Below are 18,158 nucleotides of genomic sequence, written 5' to 3'. Positions count from 1 at the left end.
TATGCTCAATTATCCATTCAGCATGCTCTGTATTATACTCACCATGTCTGCAGTCCTTGCCTCCAAAGCCTATGGGGCACTCACATATAAAGGAAGACCAACCCACAATACAGGTGCCACTGTTCTTGCAAGGATTTGAATCACAGAAGGAGTGCTTGGCATGACAACCTGCAGACATGACAGAGGAACAGCCCAAGTGGATACAAAGGACCAAACAGTTAACATGAAACAATGTCTCTTTTAGCCTTCATTCCTGACTTTTCTAGACTAGGAAAATATGTGTGGAATCTTCAGCTTGGTGATAGGTAGAAATAACTCCTGTTATCAGAAATCCCTGGTGTGAAATATTACCTTTCTTTCCAATTGGAAGAATCTATACTTAGTTTTACTTAGTGTAGATAAACTGCAAACAAGCAGCAGAGACCTCTAAGGCAGAAACCTAAGGATTGAGCTGGTCAAACACTCCTGTCTTGGCATATGAAGTATGTGACTCCCAAGACATTCATAATGGAGATGGAGAAGGTACAATTCACACTAGATGTCTGGATAAGATACAGTGTCTTTTGCCATTTGGTCAACTTTTCTTGTGCCAGAATTCTTAGTGAAAGAAGACAGCTAACACGGCTTTGGTCTAAGATGATGGCTTGGGAAATCACAGTTGTTGTTTCTTTATTCCAAGAATTTTTAATCCAGGTATTAGTGATACTGGAATGGAAAAAAGAGAAGATGTAGAAGTGGAAAGGTCATGTATTAAGGATGATTAAACAGTTGACCTTACCTATGGAAGTCCCGTTGTTTGCGATATAGGAAGCCAGGTCAATGTGTTTACTGTCAATGTACAAGTCTCTCATACAGCCCACAAACTCTCTGTGCTCCACTGGAAAATTTTCAGGCAGATTGGGGACCCCTCCAAGCAGCAAAGGCCCTGTAAGGTCCAGAGATCTGGAGGAAAAAAAAGACCCCAGAGTAGAATTTATAGCAGTTGCTGTATACACACACACACACACACACACACACACCAATGCTACAAAAACATCATACATCTTGTTTTTGCAATGTTGCATTTAAGTCCAAAATGGAAAAATGTGGTCAATCAGCAGTTTTTGTTTTGTTGTTAATGCTTATTGAAAGACAGAATCCACAAAAGCTGAGGTACATGAAGAGGCTACTGTCTATTTTTATTGAGCATACACAACCAGCCAGATGCTTCTGAAGTGCTCATAGGCCAGAGATGGAGATGTATTCCTCTCATGCCACTAACAATTGTCAGCAATTGGGTGGCATAATAATTTGATAAATACATTCCAACTTCCATTTGGGGCGTGCTAATTCTGAAATGGTGATAATGCTGAAATCCACAGGATAGAGAACCCTTGACATACCTCTTCTTTTATCTGATTCCCCTTGTCAAATCATCCACATGAGTTGCTATGTCTTCTGACAACAAATTCCACAAGTTAATTAAGCAGTGTGTGAAGAACTGGGGTTTTCTGGCTATCCCCTAGCCTTGGCTTTTTGAGAGAGGAAGACCCACTAATCAATGGCAAATTGGTAATGTTGGGTGAAAGTATTAGAGCATTTTGTTGTAAAATAACTTTTTCTCAAGCAGCTGAAGTGTTCAAGCACAATCAACTCCATTGCCCCACCAAGCAGGACATTTCAAGATTATGTGCTTGACAGAATTGCATATTTTTCCCTCTTGACAGGTATGCAAAAGCAATTCAAGAAAAGGTCACCAAAACTCAACTGCAGTTGCTTTGCAAGCTTCCTTAGTTAGGCCAGTGCTGAATAACTGCTTGCAGAGAGCAGGTATCATATGACTAAAGGCGAAAACATGGCTCACCCTGTAGAGGTTACCTATTACGGAGCTTCCTTTTTCCCTTTTCCAGGGCTCACTTGAGCCTGAACTAGAGTGAAGCTGTGAAAAAAAGACGTAAAGGAAAAAAGGACAGCACAGAACAGGGAAATGGACTCAGCACTTTTTTTTTTTACTTTAGCTGAAAATACAGAAGACTCACTTTTTGGAACTGGACTGTATTCCCTCTGCTGCACAGGAATAGTTCCCAATCTCGTTGCCAAACTGCAGTGCCAGAGATGTATCACATTTGTCCACTGTTAGAATGGCCACTTTGTCTGTGGAAGGCCCTTGCACTGAACCCAGGGAGTTTATTTTGGGCTGAAATGATAAAGCAAGGCTGAATAGGCATTGCCTTAATACCAATGGTACATTTCATCTGGATTAAGGTACGTTCCACTAGCACTATTCTAATTCAGAATTCAGATAGATTATACCTTGCTAATATATGATGAGAGCTAAATAGCTTGAAATAGAGCTATACTAGTCTCCCTTTATTTATTTATCAGCACAAATACAACATTATATATATATATATATATATATATATATATATATATATATATATATATATATATATATATATATATATATATATACATACATACATACATACATACATACACACACACACACACACACATACATATACATACATATACATACATACATACATACATATATATATATATATATATATATATATATATATATATATATATATATATATATATATATATATGCATACATATATACATACATATATATATACATATATATATATACATATATATTTGTTTTCGTAGATTTTCACGGGTGTAGGTATGCTGGTTTTGTTGTATTCGGGTCTTTTCCCGTGTAAAGTTGAGATTGTCTTTGCAACGTTTCGGCAGGATCGCACCTGCCATCTTCAAGCGTGGGCTCAAAATGTGGGCTTAAAATGGGAACGGAGCTCTCCGTTCCCATTTTAAGCCCACATTTTGAGCCCACGCTTGAAGATGGCAGGTGCGATCCTGCCGAAACGTTGCAAAGACAATCTCAACTTTACACGGGAAAAGACCCGAATACAACAAAACCATATTCTCCCTTTCTTGCTTTAATACACAAAAAAGAAAAAAAACACACAAAAAGAAAACAGAAACAATAAAAACATTCAGGAACTTGTTCAGCTTATTTTAAAATAAATCATAAATAAAAGGTATCATTCAATCTTGATCACATTAAAAATTATTAATTAGCAATTCCATTTCATTGGTAAAGAATCCACTTATTTTTTTTTAAAAAAAACCTCATCTATCTGTGAATTTGGATTCTACTATTTTTCTAACGTTGGATGTACCTTCTTTGTTGTTCCCCAGCCCCTGCTTGAAAATCTATAAATTTTTTTCCAGATAGTTATATAAATGTGAGTATATAATTAAAAAATGCATTTACACGTTTAAACTGTTGGTCTTTGGAATGCCATACTAACAGACTTTAAAATATTGCACCTAAATCTCACCTAAAGGAGGAGGAGAAGCCCAAGGTGAGATCATTTAATAGTGTGAGATCACTACAATGCACTTTCTCCCACTCCCGGCCTTGGGGTCCAATTGCCTAGTGACAGCAGAACATGGAGCACCGAAGGTGAGCCTATGACTCACATGTCAAAGGTGACACACCGCAAGGTTTTGGAGGACACATCAGTATTCACCAACACCCAACTGTTATTGAAAGCATGTCCCATTCTCACATGGTTTTCACGGGCTACAGAAGCCATCCAAGAATGGGGTATACTCTTAGTTGGCTTCTGAACCCAGTGGAAGCTATGTGAGAGACTGGGCTCTCACAGGCTTCCAGACCCTCCAAAAATCACACAAGATCAAGGTGTACTTTCATACAGTTTTCAGAAGCTGCAGAGGCCAAAAAGGAGCATTCTCCAAAGCTGCTTCAAGAAGGAAGGCCTTGTATGATCTTTCTGCCTTAGGCCGAAAGAGAACATTGCCTGAAAGTAAGCGGCATATGACAGATCCCGAGGAATGCTGGGCTGCAAGGGGAATTGTGCCATTCCCCAAGATTCACGTGCCTTGGGGAACGATGCAAGGCAGACTTTTGGGGTGTCAGCAGTGGGACTAGGGTTGAAGTTGAGGGGCTGGGGGCTGCTGGGCCTCTACTTCGTGCCCTACCTTGGAGTTGTTCCACTGTTTGGGATAGCCCACAGGAAACAAAGACAATTCTGTTTGGGGATGTATGTGTCTGAGATAGACAAGCTAGCAGAGTCAAGTTGGGTATTTTCTGATTTTTGGAAATACCGAGCACAAAAGGTTCACCATCATTGATCTGGAAGAAATGCAAAAAGTGCCAGTGGGGAAGAATTTGATGGAGTGCTACTGTTTTCTTCACAGCATTGTGCCATTTGTAATTTGTAAGTTTACCAACTATTTACTCCATTTACTTATCTCGTTTACATCTCACTGCCTCCTGTGGAAATCATAGTGCCAAAAGGGCATACAAGCATTTTTCCCATGCTGGCATTGGCCCAAACCAATCTGACTTATTTTTATCAGTGTTTTTACACCGAATATACCTCAGATTATGCTTGAGAAAGCAGCCCTTATTGACCTGGCTTAGGTTCACCCATCTGCTAAGTCATAACCAGGTTTACATCATTTTGCTTTTTGTGTGTTTTGTAGACCCGGCCTCAAATGAGGTCTTCTCATTATGTGTCAATGGTTTGTCTGGCAAAACTTAGTTTAGTGTAATGTTGAAGGCTAGTCACTTTCTATGTGACGAAAGAATTTGGGAGGTGTCCTGGGAAAAAAAAGAAGAAGACTGAGCACATGGAAGACAATTTGTGCTCCAAATGCAACCAGGGTGAAGAAGAAAACCACCACAACATAAAAATATTTGTGCCTACCTTGTTGTAATAATGAAGTTGCATCGTATGCCATTGACCGTCACTAACCCCTCCTGGTACAGATGGAGAAACAACAGTGCTTGATTCCCCTGCAAGGCAGAGGGATATTAGACCCATAGCAAGTAGATTGGGATGACATTTGTGTCTATGGAGATTCTCAGTCATCCAGTTCATGGTTGTCCCAAAAGTGCTTTTCCCAAGAAGCAACTGGACTTTCTGGTTTTGTTTCATTTCACTTCTGATCCAAGAAGCTTGTTCAGAAAAAACAGAAAGACCAATTGCCTCTAGGAAAAAAAAATGCTTTGGGACATGTGTGTTCTTCATTCTCCACTCATGGGGGAACAGCCAAGTTCAGAATTGTAGCCAATAAGCTGTTAAAAAAGTCTTTCCTATGTAGGGCAATCTTGATCCTGAAGATGATCCCAAGGAAATTTTAAAGAGGGATTTTTTTTAAAAAAAGAATTCCCTAAACCCACAAGTTCTTGTATAAATTCAATTCATTTGGCTTTTTGATTAATCCAAGGGTGCTACATAGCAATAGTACTTAGACTTATACACCGATTCATAGTGCTTTTACAGCCCTCTCTAAGCGGTTTACAGAGTCAGCATATTACCCCCAACAATCTGGGTCCTCATTTTACCCACCTCAAAAGGATGGAAGGCTGAGTCAACCTTGACCCGGTGAGATTTGAACTACCAAATTGCAGGCAGCAGGCAGGCAGTTGAAGTAGCCTGCAGTACTGCACTCTAACCACTGTGCCACCTCAGCTCTTAAATGTTACATATACATTAATGTTTGGCAGGAACATCATCTGTCAAAATTGGATTGTATAAATGTTCATATGTCATCACCAATGCAAGCGTAATGACAATACTACCAATACTAGCGTAAGCCAACCTTATAGCGATTCTCTGTACATACACACACAAATACACAAGGAAAAAAAAGAGGTTGCTTGGATAGACAATACTCCTTTAATTTTTTCTGCATTAAGAAACCTAGAATGCTGTGAAAGAAAGCATACTGATTTTACACTTGGTATCAATATTTATGAGCATTACTCCATCTGGATTCATTAAGGAAAGTAACAAAAATGCCTTCCTTATCGGTATTGGCAACATTATCCCTGTCCACCAAATTGTCCCCTGTATAGTGCAAAACAGAGGAAAAGCACCTGGTGTCCCACTTTTTAGCTCTGTTCAACTACTTTTGTATACATAAATGGGTTATGTATGTATTTCAGATTGTTTGTGCTAGTTACAGCACTGTTTCCAAAGCCTCTTCACCCTTTGAATGAGATTTTAGAGATATAGAGGTAATGTAAATTCTTGCCTGCTGTTCCTTCCTGCCCCCTCTCTTTGGCAGTTAACTATTTTTGATGTCTGGTAAATAAAAACCAAGGTATATTTTTTCACTAGCTGAACTTTCATAAGAACAACTGTAGCTCTCCACTTCTTAACCGATTCTTTTTCTTATTTGAAAAGGTGAAAACACAACAAATCTGATTTTTATTTTCTGCAGCTAAGCAAGGAAGAAGCCTGCAGTAATAAGACTGGAAAGGCGAACCGGCAATTCCAGTCTGCCTTACTGACATTTTTAACTCCCTGAAAATGAAAGCCATTTCCTGCAATACAGTAACTATATTCAGGTGGTTTCCATTTTGGACCTCATCTTTTCTGCATAACCAGACAGAATCTTGTGAATAAAGGATGTGGTTTGGAGTATTACTATGTCGCATGACATTAAAGGTTTTAAACCGCAGCTTAAAACAGAACATGGCTTCCAGCATTAGCATTTGTTCTGATAGCACTTGAATCTTTGTAACCTGTAGACTTATATGATATGTGGACATATAAGCAAGTGAATTCAGAGCTGCATGTATAGATATACTATCTTGCCACCTTCTATGTCTCCCCCCCCATATCATGTCATTCAGGCATGTATCCTTACGTTGATATACATATCATTATAATTTTTTCTGGGTTATCATCCCAGAATCAGTGAGATGACCCAACTAAAGTACAAACTGGCATTTTTTGTACAGATCATCCAACGCAAATTTAATGGGTGCGAACACCCAGAATCTGGTATATTAGCCTACAGACTACGGTAATTCTCTGCAACTCTTGCAATTGATGAAAGCAACCATTCATACAAAGATGAGCAAGACATGCCAATTGCAAATGTCAATAGAGAAGTTTTCTGCAAGTTGAATTATGGATGACATTAGAAGTTGCAGGCTGAAGTGCTTTTTTTGAAATGAAACACCTGAAGGTTCCATCAACCACCGAAGCTCACTGTCTACAGCAAATGACTATTTCAAAAGAGAAAAAAAAAACAACCAGGAATGTTGAAAGAGTGTCTAGTGCAAAATTCAGTATTTAGGGAGGGGGGTGTTTGTGTTTGCCTGGCTACTGGTATTTAAATTTTCCTGCGGTTGGAAATGTGACTACCACTTTGTAATAAAGGGCTAGTCCTGTGATGGCGAACCTATGGCACGCATGCCATAGGTGGCACGCGGAGCTATATCTGTCGGCACGCAAGCCATCAGCTCCAGGGCACACGCGCACAATGGCCAGCTGATTTTTGGGCTTGGGGGGGGATCCTGGAGCCTGGGGAGGGCGAAAACAGCCTCTCCCGGCCCCTGGGAGGAAATACCAAGCTCAGCTTGGAGGCAAGCAGTTCAGCGCGCATGGGGGGGAGCTTGGAGGGTTGTACACACTTGCGCATGTGGGGGCACACTTTGCATCATGGGTTCCGGCAAACGCGTGCGCGCTATTGCACATTTGTGGTACCCAACAACAAAAAGGTTTGCCATCACTTGGCTATTCTATTTGGCAAGGGACTTTCAAGGGTCCCAAGTGTCTTCGTTTGCTGCATTAGAAGATTTTTCAGATAATTCATCAGTAGCTACTAATTTTGGCAGCTTCTATAAGATTCTCAACATTAAAAAGTCTGTTTAATAGTAAGTACCATTCTTTCATTATTACAATGGCAGCTTCTTGAGGACATCAGTGAGGAAAGCATGGACCCATCTGCCACACTCACCTGTAGAGTACTTCAGCTGGACCTGCCCATCAACAATCTCTACAGCCAGAAAGTCATGCTTCTCGTTCAGACGTCCATTGTAAATTAAGAGACCGCCACGCTCTACAGTGGCAAATCTAGTGATGAAACATAAAGAGTTAGCATTTTCACACATAATTAAGCAAACTAGATAATCTTTTTCACAAAGTTAGTGTCACGATGTTAAAAAGTTTGCTAGGCCTGAACTGCCTGAATTGACACTCAAGAGTTAAACTAAGAAAGCTTTATTGCGCAGGTCATAAAACAAAAAAAGGTTCTTATCTGAAAGTGATTTATTGCGCACGCGTTACACATTCCAAATTCCTCTCTTCTTTGTTCGGCAGCCAACTTTGGCTAACGTAGCTTTCATTATCAAAATGTAACCAATTAGTTATTTTCTGTTTTCATTTACTTTTATTATTTTATTATTAAAGTTTGTTTATTAATTAGAATACTTTTAAAGACTTATTTTTCTAAATATCTCAAAAGATATGCGGAAGGGAATCAGCCACGGTCCATCGATCTTCAACAGGGTGTTTTTTTTCCCCTGACAACTTGGTATGCAGAGTTTGGCTTTTGATGATACCAGCTGAGATGGTTACAATTTATGGCTGTATTTTCCCTTCATGCTATCTAAAGATAACCGACTAAGCCTAATTAGCAATGTCGGAGAAAAAGAAAAAAAAAGAAAAAGAAAGATGGGGCAAGCACAGATGGATCAGCTTCCTCTGACAAGGAGGCTCCCTCGGACACAGAGAAGCAAGATCAAAACGTGCTTCAGGAACAACAAATTCCTTCAGGTGCCGAGCCAAATATGGGAGAAGGAGCTACAGGACACGACATCCACGAAACGAGGTCAGTGGTTCCTCCTTCTAAAATATCTCCAGGAGATTATGAATTTTTGGGGGCCAAGCCAAAACTTCCCACTCTGCCAGAGCCACTCCATTCCCAGACCCTCGCAGATTATCAAACGATTGATGAATGGCAACTGCCGGCACAGAAAATATCCTCCCACGCAGAAAGCAGATTTTATAACATCTCCCCAGATGGTGAGCAAGAAATGCAAAGCTATCTAGATCAAATAGAACTGTTTGAAAAATATGCTAGGGAGGCGAGAGTGTGTTTTGAAGAGATAAGGCGAAGTAGAAGAAGCTCCCCCACTCCCAAAAAGTCTGAGGACGCCATCTTGTCTTCTTCAAAACAACAGCCTAAGACACACCCCACAGAGTTCATTGGTCAATTAGAACAAAGAGACATGTACACGTCACCGAGGTCACGTGGTCCCTTTGAGTCGACTGAACTTCCGCATACGTATAGAAAGGAGAGGCAGCCAAAAAGTGAAGCTGCACTGCCATCTGCTGGCGGAGAAAAATTATTACAGCAAAAGATTAAGCAATTGGACCAGATTTTCAGAGATCTGTCTATGAGTCCTTTAGAAGCCAAAACTTTGTCTCCAGAGGTTAAGTCTTCAACACCCCCTGGCGGTGTGGAATTCTCCCTAGATGGAAAAAGGCAAAGCCAAAGGCGAATTCGAGGAAGCCAATTTGATGTTGCCACGCAAAGGCCAATGATGCAACCCCAGCATCCCCTGGTTCAACAACCAGCTTTGCAACCAGAGCAACAAATCATTCCTCAGCAGGTATTCACAGTCACCCCCTTGACTGGTGAGTCCAAATTAAAGGAGTCAGGAGAGAATTATAAAGCCTGGGTCAGTGAAATTGCGCTCTTGCTTCGAAGAGAAGGCACATATTCCATGGTTTTTAATCCTCCCCGTCAGCCCTGGACACCTGCGATAAGAGATCTCGAAAACAGAGCTATCACGACTTTACTCATGTCAATGGAAATTGAGATCCAAGGTATCTTTCCACCTGATGCAACTGCCCAAGAAATATGGGCTATTTTGGAAGATTGCTACAGGCCCGTTTCAATTGAATCCTCATGTTTGCTCATGTCTGAGTTCCATGGTTCGAAGTTGAAACCTGGTGAACGAATTGGTGGACATTTGACCAAACTGAAAAGAATGAGAAGTGAATTGAGACAAAATGGCCATGTAATCGATGATATCCAAATGATTAGCATCATCATTAACTCATTGAATTATGAATGGAAAGATGCTGTTGCAAAGATTAACTACGTGCCTATTGCTCAACGCACAGTTAACCACGTTTGCAGACTTTTAGTGGAAGACGAAGCTATCAGGTTAGCTACCCCACATCTGCAACGGCCTCCAGCACCAAAGGCTCCAGCCAGACGTCCCTTCCGAGGAAGAGGCTACGCTCCAAGGATGCCAAAATGCTACACCTGCAACCGTGTGGGACATGACACCCGGGATTGTCCCCAACGAGTTCCAGCTCCCGCCACGTACCAGCCCAGAGGAACAGATTCCAGAGGCAGAGGTAGAGGCGGAAGACAAGGTCGTCGTGGTCCAAGGCGTGATTCACAAGCTCCACTTGCAACGCTGGCCATAACCAACGTTCCACAACCTGATCCAAAGTTCGACAGACGTCTTTTGTGGACTTTAGACAGTGGAGCAGCTGTGCACGTTACCCACAGAAGGGAACTTTTCACAGAGATGGGCGAACCAGAGCCCGAGTATCGAGAACTGTATTCCTTCACCAACCACACTTGCAAGGTTATGGGAAAAGGAACTGTTTACATTGAAGAGCTCGATACACACATCCCTGATGTTTATTACATACCTTCAGCAACCAGTAATTTGCTTAGTCAAAGTCACTTGTCTAGAGAGTTAAAGTTCCAGGTTCACCACCTCGAAAAAGCAAGTTACTTAGTTAAAGATGGTGATATTGTTGCTGAAACCATGCTGATTGGTGGTGTTTATTACTTAAAGCCAAAGCCTAAAGGGCAAGCACAGGCAAGTATGCAAACTCCAAAAAGGCACAACGCAGACCCAGAGAGAGTTGTCCCAGAGAGAGAAAGTGTTACTGTGCCAAAGGCTCCTAAAGCCAACAAACAAAGAAAACAGAAACAGATTGCTCAAAGCAAGCCTGAGGGTCCTCATGAAACTGTTAATGTTGAGAATTCACTAACTGGTAAACCTTTGCATTCCAGGTGTATTCACAAGTGGCACAGAAGATTGGGGCATGCCAGTTTCCGTGTTCTTAGAAAGATGCCGGAGTTCGCAAAAGGTTTGGATCTAAAGGGGTGTAAGGTGTTTTTGGATTGTGCGGTTTGCAAAAAGGCTAAATCCAAGGCGGCTGCAATTCCCAAACACGCTACACGCCGGTCAACACGCATTTTTGATTTGGTACACACTGACATAGTGGGTCCTTTCCCACCAACACTTGGTGGCAGAAAGTATTTTTTAACAATTGTAGATAATCATTCTAGATATGGATTTGTATATCCTATGAGAGAGAAATCTGAGACCTTTCAGATCTTTAAAGACTTTGCAGCGTTTGTTTCTACACAATACCAAGTTCGCATCGCCAGAATCCAGAGTGACCGTGGTGCAGAATTCATGTCTCAGCGTTTCCAGGACTGGATGCGTAAGAATGGAATTCTTCATCAGACATCTGCTCCATATACACCGGCTCATAACGGAGTCGTAGAAAGAAGACAAGGGGTTCTACAAACCATGATGCGTTGTCTTCTAGAAGATGCCAATCTCAGTAACGCATACTGGGGTGAAGCAATCAAATATGCAAATTACATTGTCAACCGTACTTGGAGCAGTGTAATCAATCAAACTCCTTTCTACATGCTGTATGGCTACAAGCCTGATCTCAAGAACCTCCACATTTTTGGTTCATATGCTATGGTGAACACTCCCTTAAGTCAAAGAAGAAAGGGAGGTACAGTAGCAAAGAGACTGAGATTTATGGGTATTGATGATAATTCAAAATGGTACAAATTCATTGATACTAAACATGTGATTGTCATTTCACAATCTGCTAATTTTGAGGAAGATATTGACTGGTCCAGGATTCATTCCAATGATCCTGAAGTTTATTTTCCTAGAGATGGTGTTCCAGATGCCACGCAGCCTGATGACAATTCGCAGGCAGATATTCCTTCTACCAGTTCTTCACAACCTGATGTTCCGTCTTCTCAAGCCGCGGATGCTGATGCTAGCGACGAACGTGAGGACGAGGATGATGATGAAGAAGAAGAAGAAGACTGGTCTGTTGTTCCTAGACGCTCCAAGAGGGCCACAAAAGGAATCCCTCCACAACGTTATTCATGGCAACTGACAAAATCACCAGTACCTTTGATTTGCAACGTTACTCTTCCTCCAGAGACATTCACACAAATCAAACAGCTTCCTGATTCAGAACAAGACAAGTGGTATGATGCAATGCAGGATGAAATGGACAGTTTAAAGAAACTTAATGTATTCACACCTGCAAAACCTCCAGTAAACAAGAAAGTCATTGGCACCCGATGGGTCTACAGAATCAAGAAGAAACCAAATGGTGAGTCTTTATACAAAGCCAGACTGGTAGCTCAGGGTTTCGCTCAACGTTATCCTGAGGACTACACAAACACTTACTCACCAACAGTCAGAACTGAAAGTGTAAAAATTGCTTTAACCACTGCAACTATTCTTGGTTTAGAAGTTTTTCAATTTGATGTGGACACAGCTTATCTACATGCAGACCTAGATGAAGAGATCTACGTGAGAAGCCCTCCAGGATTCCGAAAGCAAGAAGGGGATACCTGGTTCCTGAACAAAAGTCTTTATGGTCTGAAACAGTCAGGTTTAATGTGGTATTTATGTCTTACTGACAAACTAAATTCAATGGGCTTTATTAAGTCCGAAACTGATGAATGCGTGTTCACAAAAAGATCTAACAATGCATATGAGATAATTCTTGTTTATGTTGATGATATTGTTTATATTGGTCCAAATAAGAAAATGAGTGAGATTTTTGCTAAAAGTTTGCAGAGATACTTCACACTAAAATCTTTAGGACACATTAGCACTTATTTAGGTGTTCAAATTGAAAAGACACAGAAGGGGTTTAGTCTTTCACAAGAGGAGAAAATTGACCACATTCTACATCATTGCAACATGAAAGATGCTAGCACAACAAAGACACCCATGCAAACAGATTTTCACAACTTAACACATGAAACAAGTCCTGAGTTCGAGGATCAAACACTTTATCGTTCAGTCATTGGTTCACTATTATACATTAGTAGTTGGACCAGACCTGACATCGCACTTAGTGTTAATCTTTTATCACGACACGTAGGTAAGGCAACACAATTTCATTGGTCATGCATTAAGAAGTTGTTGAAATACCTAAAACACACTAAGCACATGAAGTTATTGCTAGAACCAACACACACTGATCAACCAAAGCTGATTTGTTTTGCCGACGCCGACTGGGCGAGCGACAAGAAGTCACGCAAAAGCACTTCTGGTTACATGATGTTCCTAAATGGTTGTCCTGTTTACTGGCAAGTGAGAAAACAGAGTTTTGTTTCATGTTCATCTACTGAAGCTGAATATGCTTGTGTTTCAGATGCTTGTAATTCTCTAACGTGGTTTGATGCTTTGATCACAGATATCTGGACACGTCCGATTCGACCAATCACCGTGATGGAAGATAATGTATCTGTTGTTTATATTTCTGAGTCACATTTCACAGGTTCTAGGTCCAGACACATTGACATTCGTTATCAAAACACAAAGCAATTAGTTAAGCAAGGTTTTGTTAAATTGCAATATGTTTCTACACATGATCAGATCGCAGACATGCTTAACAAACCACTTGCCGCAAATCAACACGAGTATCTGCGAAAGAAGATGTGCCTTAATTGATGATTTGATGACGTCAGCCCAGACTAGCAAAAGAAGGGGTGTCACGATGTTAAAAAGTTTGCTAGGCCTGAACTGCCTGAATTGACACTCAAGAGTTAAACTAAGAAAGCTTTATTGCGCAGGTCATAAAACAAAAAAAGGTTCTTATCTGAAAGTGATTTATTGCGCACGCGTTACACATTCCAAATTCCTCTCTTCTTTGTTCGGCAGCCAACTTTGGCTAACGTAGCTTTCATTATCAAAATGTAACCAATTAGTTATTTTCTGTTTTCATTTACTTTTATTATTTTATTATTAAAGTTTGTTTATTAATTAGAATACTTTTAAAGACTTATTTTTCTAAATATCTCAAAAGATATGCGGAAGGGAATCAGCCACGGTCCATCGATCTTCAACAGGGTGTTTTTTTTCCCCTGACAGTTAGGACTATAGGTGAATGATAAAATAAAAATGAAATAAAGGTGATTTTTTTGTACAATTTTTCCTGGTACCATACTCAAGTCAGCTGGTGTAATTGCCAATCGGTATTATGACTGCAGAAAAAAAATATAAAACTATCAAATCATCAATAATGAGTAGATCTGTCATCTCCCCTCCCCCACCAAACTGACAAGATAGGTAAAGGTTCCCCTTGCACATATGTGCTAGTCATTCCCAACTCTAGGGGGCAGTGCTCATCTCCGTTTCAAAGCCAAAGAGCCAGTGCTGTCTGAAGACGTCTCCGTGGTCATGTGGCTGGCATGACTAAACACCAAAGGTGCATGGAATGCTGTTACCTTCCCACCAAAGGTGGTCCCTATTTTTCTACTTGCATTTTTTACATGCTTTTGAACTGCTAGGTTGGCAGAAGCTGGGACAAGTAATGGGAGCTCACTCCATTACATGGTACTAGGGTTTCAAACCGCTGAACTGCTTACCTTTCTGATCGACATTCAGCATCTTAGCCACTGAGACACCACATGCCCACTGACAAGATAGAAGCCAACTAATCATTGTACCACATTTTGAATTTCTGCTCGGTTTATATTTGAGCATTTGTTCAAGGAAAGTGAAAGTTGCCAACAATTATAATCATTCTCCTAGTAATTTTTTTAAAAAAAATCTCACACATTGGAGATACTCCGATAGAACTAATATCTTGGGAATGTTCCCCTCCCCAATATGAGAGAGACATCTAACTTGAAAGCTAGGACAAGTTTACAATGGAGTTCAGCAAGCTAAAATTCAACACCATCAATTGCAGAAAAAGGCAGTTCTTGCAAAGCTGCTTCTTAGGAGAACTTACGAAAGAGAAAGGCTCAGGTGGAACCTCTGGCGCAAACCTCGAAACATGACAAAAGATTTGGGAGGAAAAGAGCGTACAGATACTTCACAGAATGGTTTTTCAAAGCCCCCGGGTGGACATTGACATTGGAAGCCTCCATCTGCAGAGTTGGTACAAGTGCCTCCATTCCTACACACGCCAGGAACACAACGTCCTGCCCGGCTATCCACTTCACAATGATCACCTATTGGGAGAGAAGAGGAGAAGAAATGATTAGAGGGCCTCTGAGACGGAAGAAGGCAAAAGCCACAGTAAAAGAAAGAAAGAACTGGGATTCCTGTCATATACGTAAGCAGTGGTGGATTAAGGCTCAGAGATGCCCTAAGCACTGAAAAATATCGCTGCCCCTCCTTTGTACATAGTGTACAAATCTTCATTGGTTTCTTTCCCCCTCAACTTTGTCGTGCCCCCCTTGGACCTGGTGCCTTAAGCATATCCTTAGTCTGGTTAATGGTTAATACACCACTGCATATAAGAAGATATTACATTATATTTGTGCTGTGTTGCATTACGTTACGTTAAATCCACACTGTGCCATATTTGTATTTCTGTTGGACTCTCAATGCTCTCTCCACTGCCATAAATGGGTCATCATTTGGTTAAATGGCTACATCTCATCTCTGTAAAACTAATGGATCTATTAAGATGGTTGTCTGAAAAGGCTGTTAGATCTACAAGGATTCCCAATGGCCTAGGAAGGTTTGTAATTAAGGTTTGTAATTAATCCTACCAAAGTTTCTATCAATACCCTAGTTCAGGGGTGTCCAAACTTGAGAACTTTAAGACTTGTGGACTTTAACTCCTAGAATCCCCCAGCCAGCCATGCTGGGAATTGAAGTCCACAAGTCTTAAAGTTCTCAAGTTTGGACACCCCTGCCCTAGTTGTTACGTGGAGTAGGTTATTTGCTGAAGTAATTGACACTATCACTCCCAGGCTCCTCTCCAGTCTGCTTTAGAGGACTTGAGGAAATTGAAGTGATAAGACAAGAGTGTAAGTGGACGATAATGTGGTTCACATTTGATAAGGCAACATGAAGCCAATTTGAAATAATAAACTTTGATGAGATCTTCTGCAAAAAAACAACAACCACCCACTATTTCTCTGTACTTATTGCCCCTGTTTGCAGCCTGTTGAATCATTTCAAGTTGGGAGAGAGCTGATTCACACTACTAACCACTTCTTTCCAGAATTTGATCCCCAAAGTCTAATAAGTTAGTTGTGATTTATTTTTGGGTAAGTGTGTTTGTTGACATGAAATCGGTTCCGTTCAGACCATCCTGGTTGCTGCTAGTGAAGAAAAGTTAATAATGGGACTGCCTGGTAACTTTTTTTTACTTACTGTATTTTTCGGACTATAAGACACACCAAGCTTTTGAAGAGGCAAATTAAAAAAAAAAAAAGCAATTTTTGCACTCTGCAAACCTCCCAAAAACAGGCCCATTTTTTTTTCAAAAAAAGGGCATGAATAGCTTTTAGGAGGCTTGTAGCGTGCTCCTGGGGTGGGAGAGGGTAAAAATGAGCAAAAAATGGCTTGGTTTTTTTGCAAAAATTGGCCCATTTTTTTGTCAAAAAAAGGGCATGGACAGCATTTAGGAGGCTTATAAAGTGCTCCTGGGGGCTGGGTGGAGGCAAAAGTGAGCAAAAAAATGGCCCATTTTTTGTTCATTTCTGCACTCCCCAGCTCCCAAGAGCACTCTGAAAGCCTCCTAAAAGCTACGCATGACAATTTTGGTGAAGGAGGCGGGGTTTCAGGAGGCAAAAAATGCTGTATTCAGTGTATAAGATGCACCCAAATTTTCAGCCTCTTCTTTGACAAAAAGGTGTGTCTTATACTCCGAAAAATACACTAGTTACAGTGGATCAATGTGAGTTTTTGACACCCAAGTACGTGGCCCAGTTGTTTGGAGGGCATGTTCTAATATCATTGCACAATGCAGCCTGTAACTTATAGACAGAAATTGTTGGAAAATCCCTTTATGAACATCAAAGACCACCCTGAGCAAAAGCAAGATGTCTCTTTATCTAAAGAAAAAAAATCAGATTAGATTTCCAAAAAAGCCTGTGCCACAACACCTTGCAGCACCAAAGTGACTTTGGCTTGTGATGAATGCTTATTAAGGTCAGGCATAGTTAGGATTGGATAGGGAACCACTGGGACGTTCCAGAATGGCAGTTTAGAATATAGAAAAAACAATATTCTGTATACATTCAAAAATATATATACAGAAAAATATATAGAAAAAGTCAATGGAAAATCATGTCCATATTATTGTCCATGTGGCTACATGGATGTTACATGCAAGTACACATGGAATTACCAGCAAGGATGCTTGACTCAAGGGATGTATACTTTGAAAAAGCCTGTAGTAATTAGAGATCGATGTTCAAACATCCACAATTGGGTAAAATGATTGAAAAAGTGATAGTAATCATGGAGGAAATGTTGCAATCTAAGTGGGATTTCTCCTGATTGAACAGCCAAGTTTCAGAGCTGGCTGCTCTCATAATGGATGTCGTGGATATTTTTGTTTGAGGATTGGGTACCAGAGCTTGACACCAGATATGGCAGTCAAAAATTTCTCCCTGCTCTGAATTTTAAAGTAGATGTACTGTAAAAAAAATAAATTAATATATACAGTAGTAATATATATAGTGTAGAAAATTAGGTACTCATATATATAAAGAAATTCTCCAGTTAACAGCACTGGAAAATGGAATCATGATTTTTGTATAAGTTAATATTGAGTTTTAAATCCTGGGCCTCTTCCTTCTGCTATTTTAACTCAAAAACTATATGCCTACTTGTGACTATTCTAACATATTTGGGTCATCAGTCCCTTGTTTACAAAAAATCTTTTCTGGTTGGAGAATCAATGATTCTTATTTCACCAGTTTCAGGCTTATACTAATGGAAAAACTGTTTCTTTTTCAGTCTTTCTTGAATTAGTGGTTTTTGATACCATGACATCAAGGTATAGCATGCTGATGATACTAAATTGAAAGATGTAGCATGCAGATACTAAATTCTACCTATGATGATTTTGCCATCATCACTGCCATCCTGTATAAATGCAATTGTGAAAAGGGATGGAGAGAACGATGAGATTGTTGGGTAGCCCTAAAAGGTACCCTTTTCAAAGGCAATATGCAATAGGACAGTCCTGCTTGTGACTGTATAAATAGCATGATTTGTTTCTGGCATTGGCCATTAACAGTGATACAGTCAA

The 18,158-nt window shown here is 40.4% G+C and overlaps 1 protein-coding gene across 1 annotated transcript in view; it reads right to left on the bottom strand.

Annotated features, from left to right (window-relative positions):
- The window catches only part of CELSR3 (cadherin EGF LAG seven-pass G-type receptor 3), a gene marked incomplete at its 3' end in the record, with an annotated part of 117,977 nt that overhangs the window by 49,247 nt on the left and 50,572 nt on the right, over positions 1-18,158 (bottom strand). The window contains exons 3-8 of the mRNA XM_081938331.1: positions 14,892-15,114; positions 7,801-7,916; positions 4,752-4,840; positions 2,019-2,176; positions 779-942; positions 43-168 (exon numbers count right to left, since the gene is read on the bottom strand). Coding sequence (XP_081794457.1) covers positions 43-168; positions 779-942; positions 2,019-2,176; positions 4,752-4,840; positions 7,801-7,916; positions 14,892-15,114 — 876 coding nt within the window. The remainder of the gene's footprint in view (positions 1-42; positions 169-778; positions 943-2,018; positions 2,177-4,751; positions 4,841-7,800; positions 7,917-14,891; positions 15,115-18,158) is intronic.

Source organism: Natrix helvetica (assembly GCF_964273705.1).
Source record: "Natrix helvetica genome assembly, chromosome: 1".
Taxonomy (NCBI): Eukaryota; Metazoa; Chordata; class Lepidosauria; order Squamata; family Natricidae; genus Natrix; species Natrix helvetica.
The sequence above is the reverse complement of the archived record's forward strand: the minus strand, read 5'-3'. Positions and strand labels throughout refer to the sequence as shown.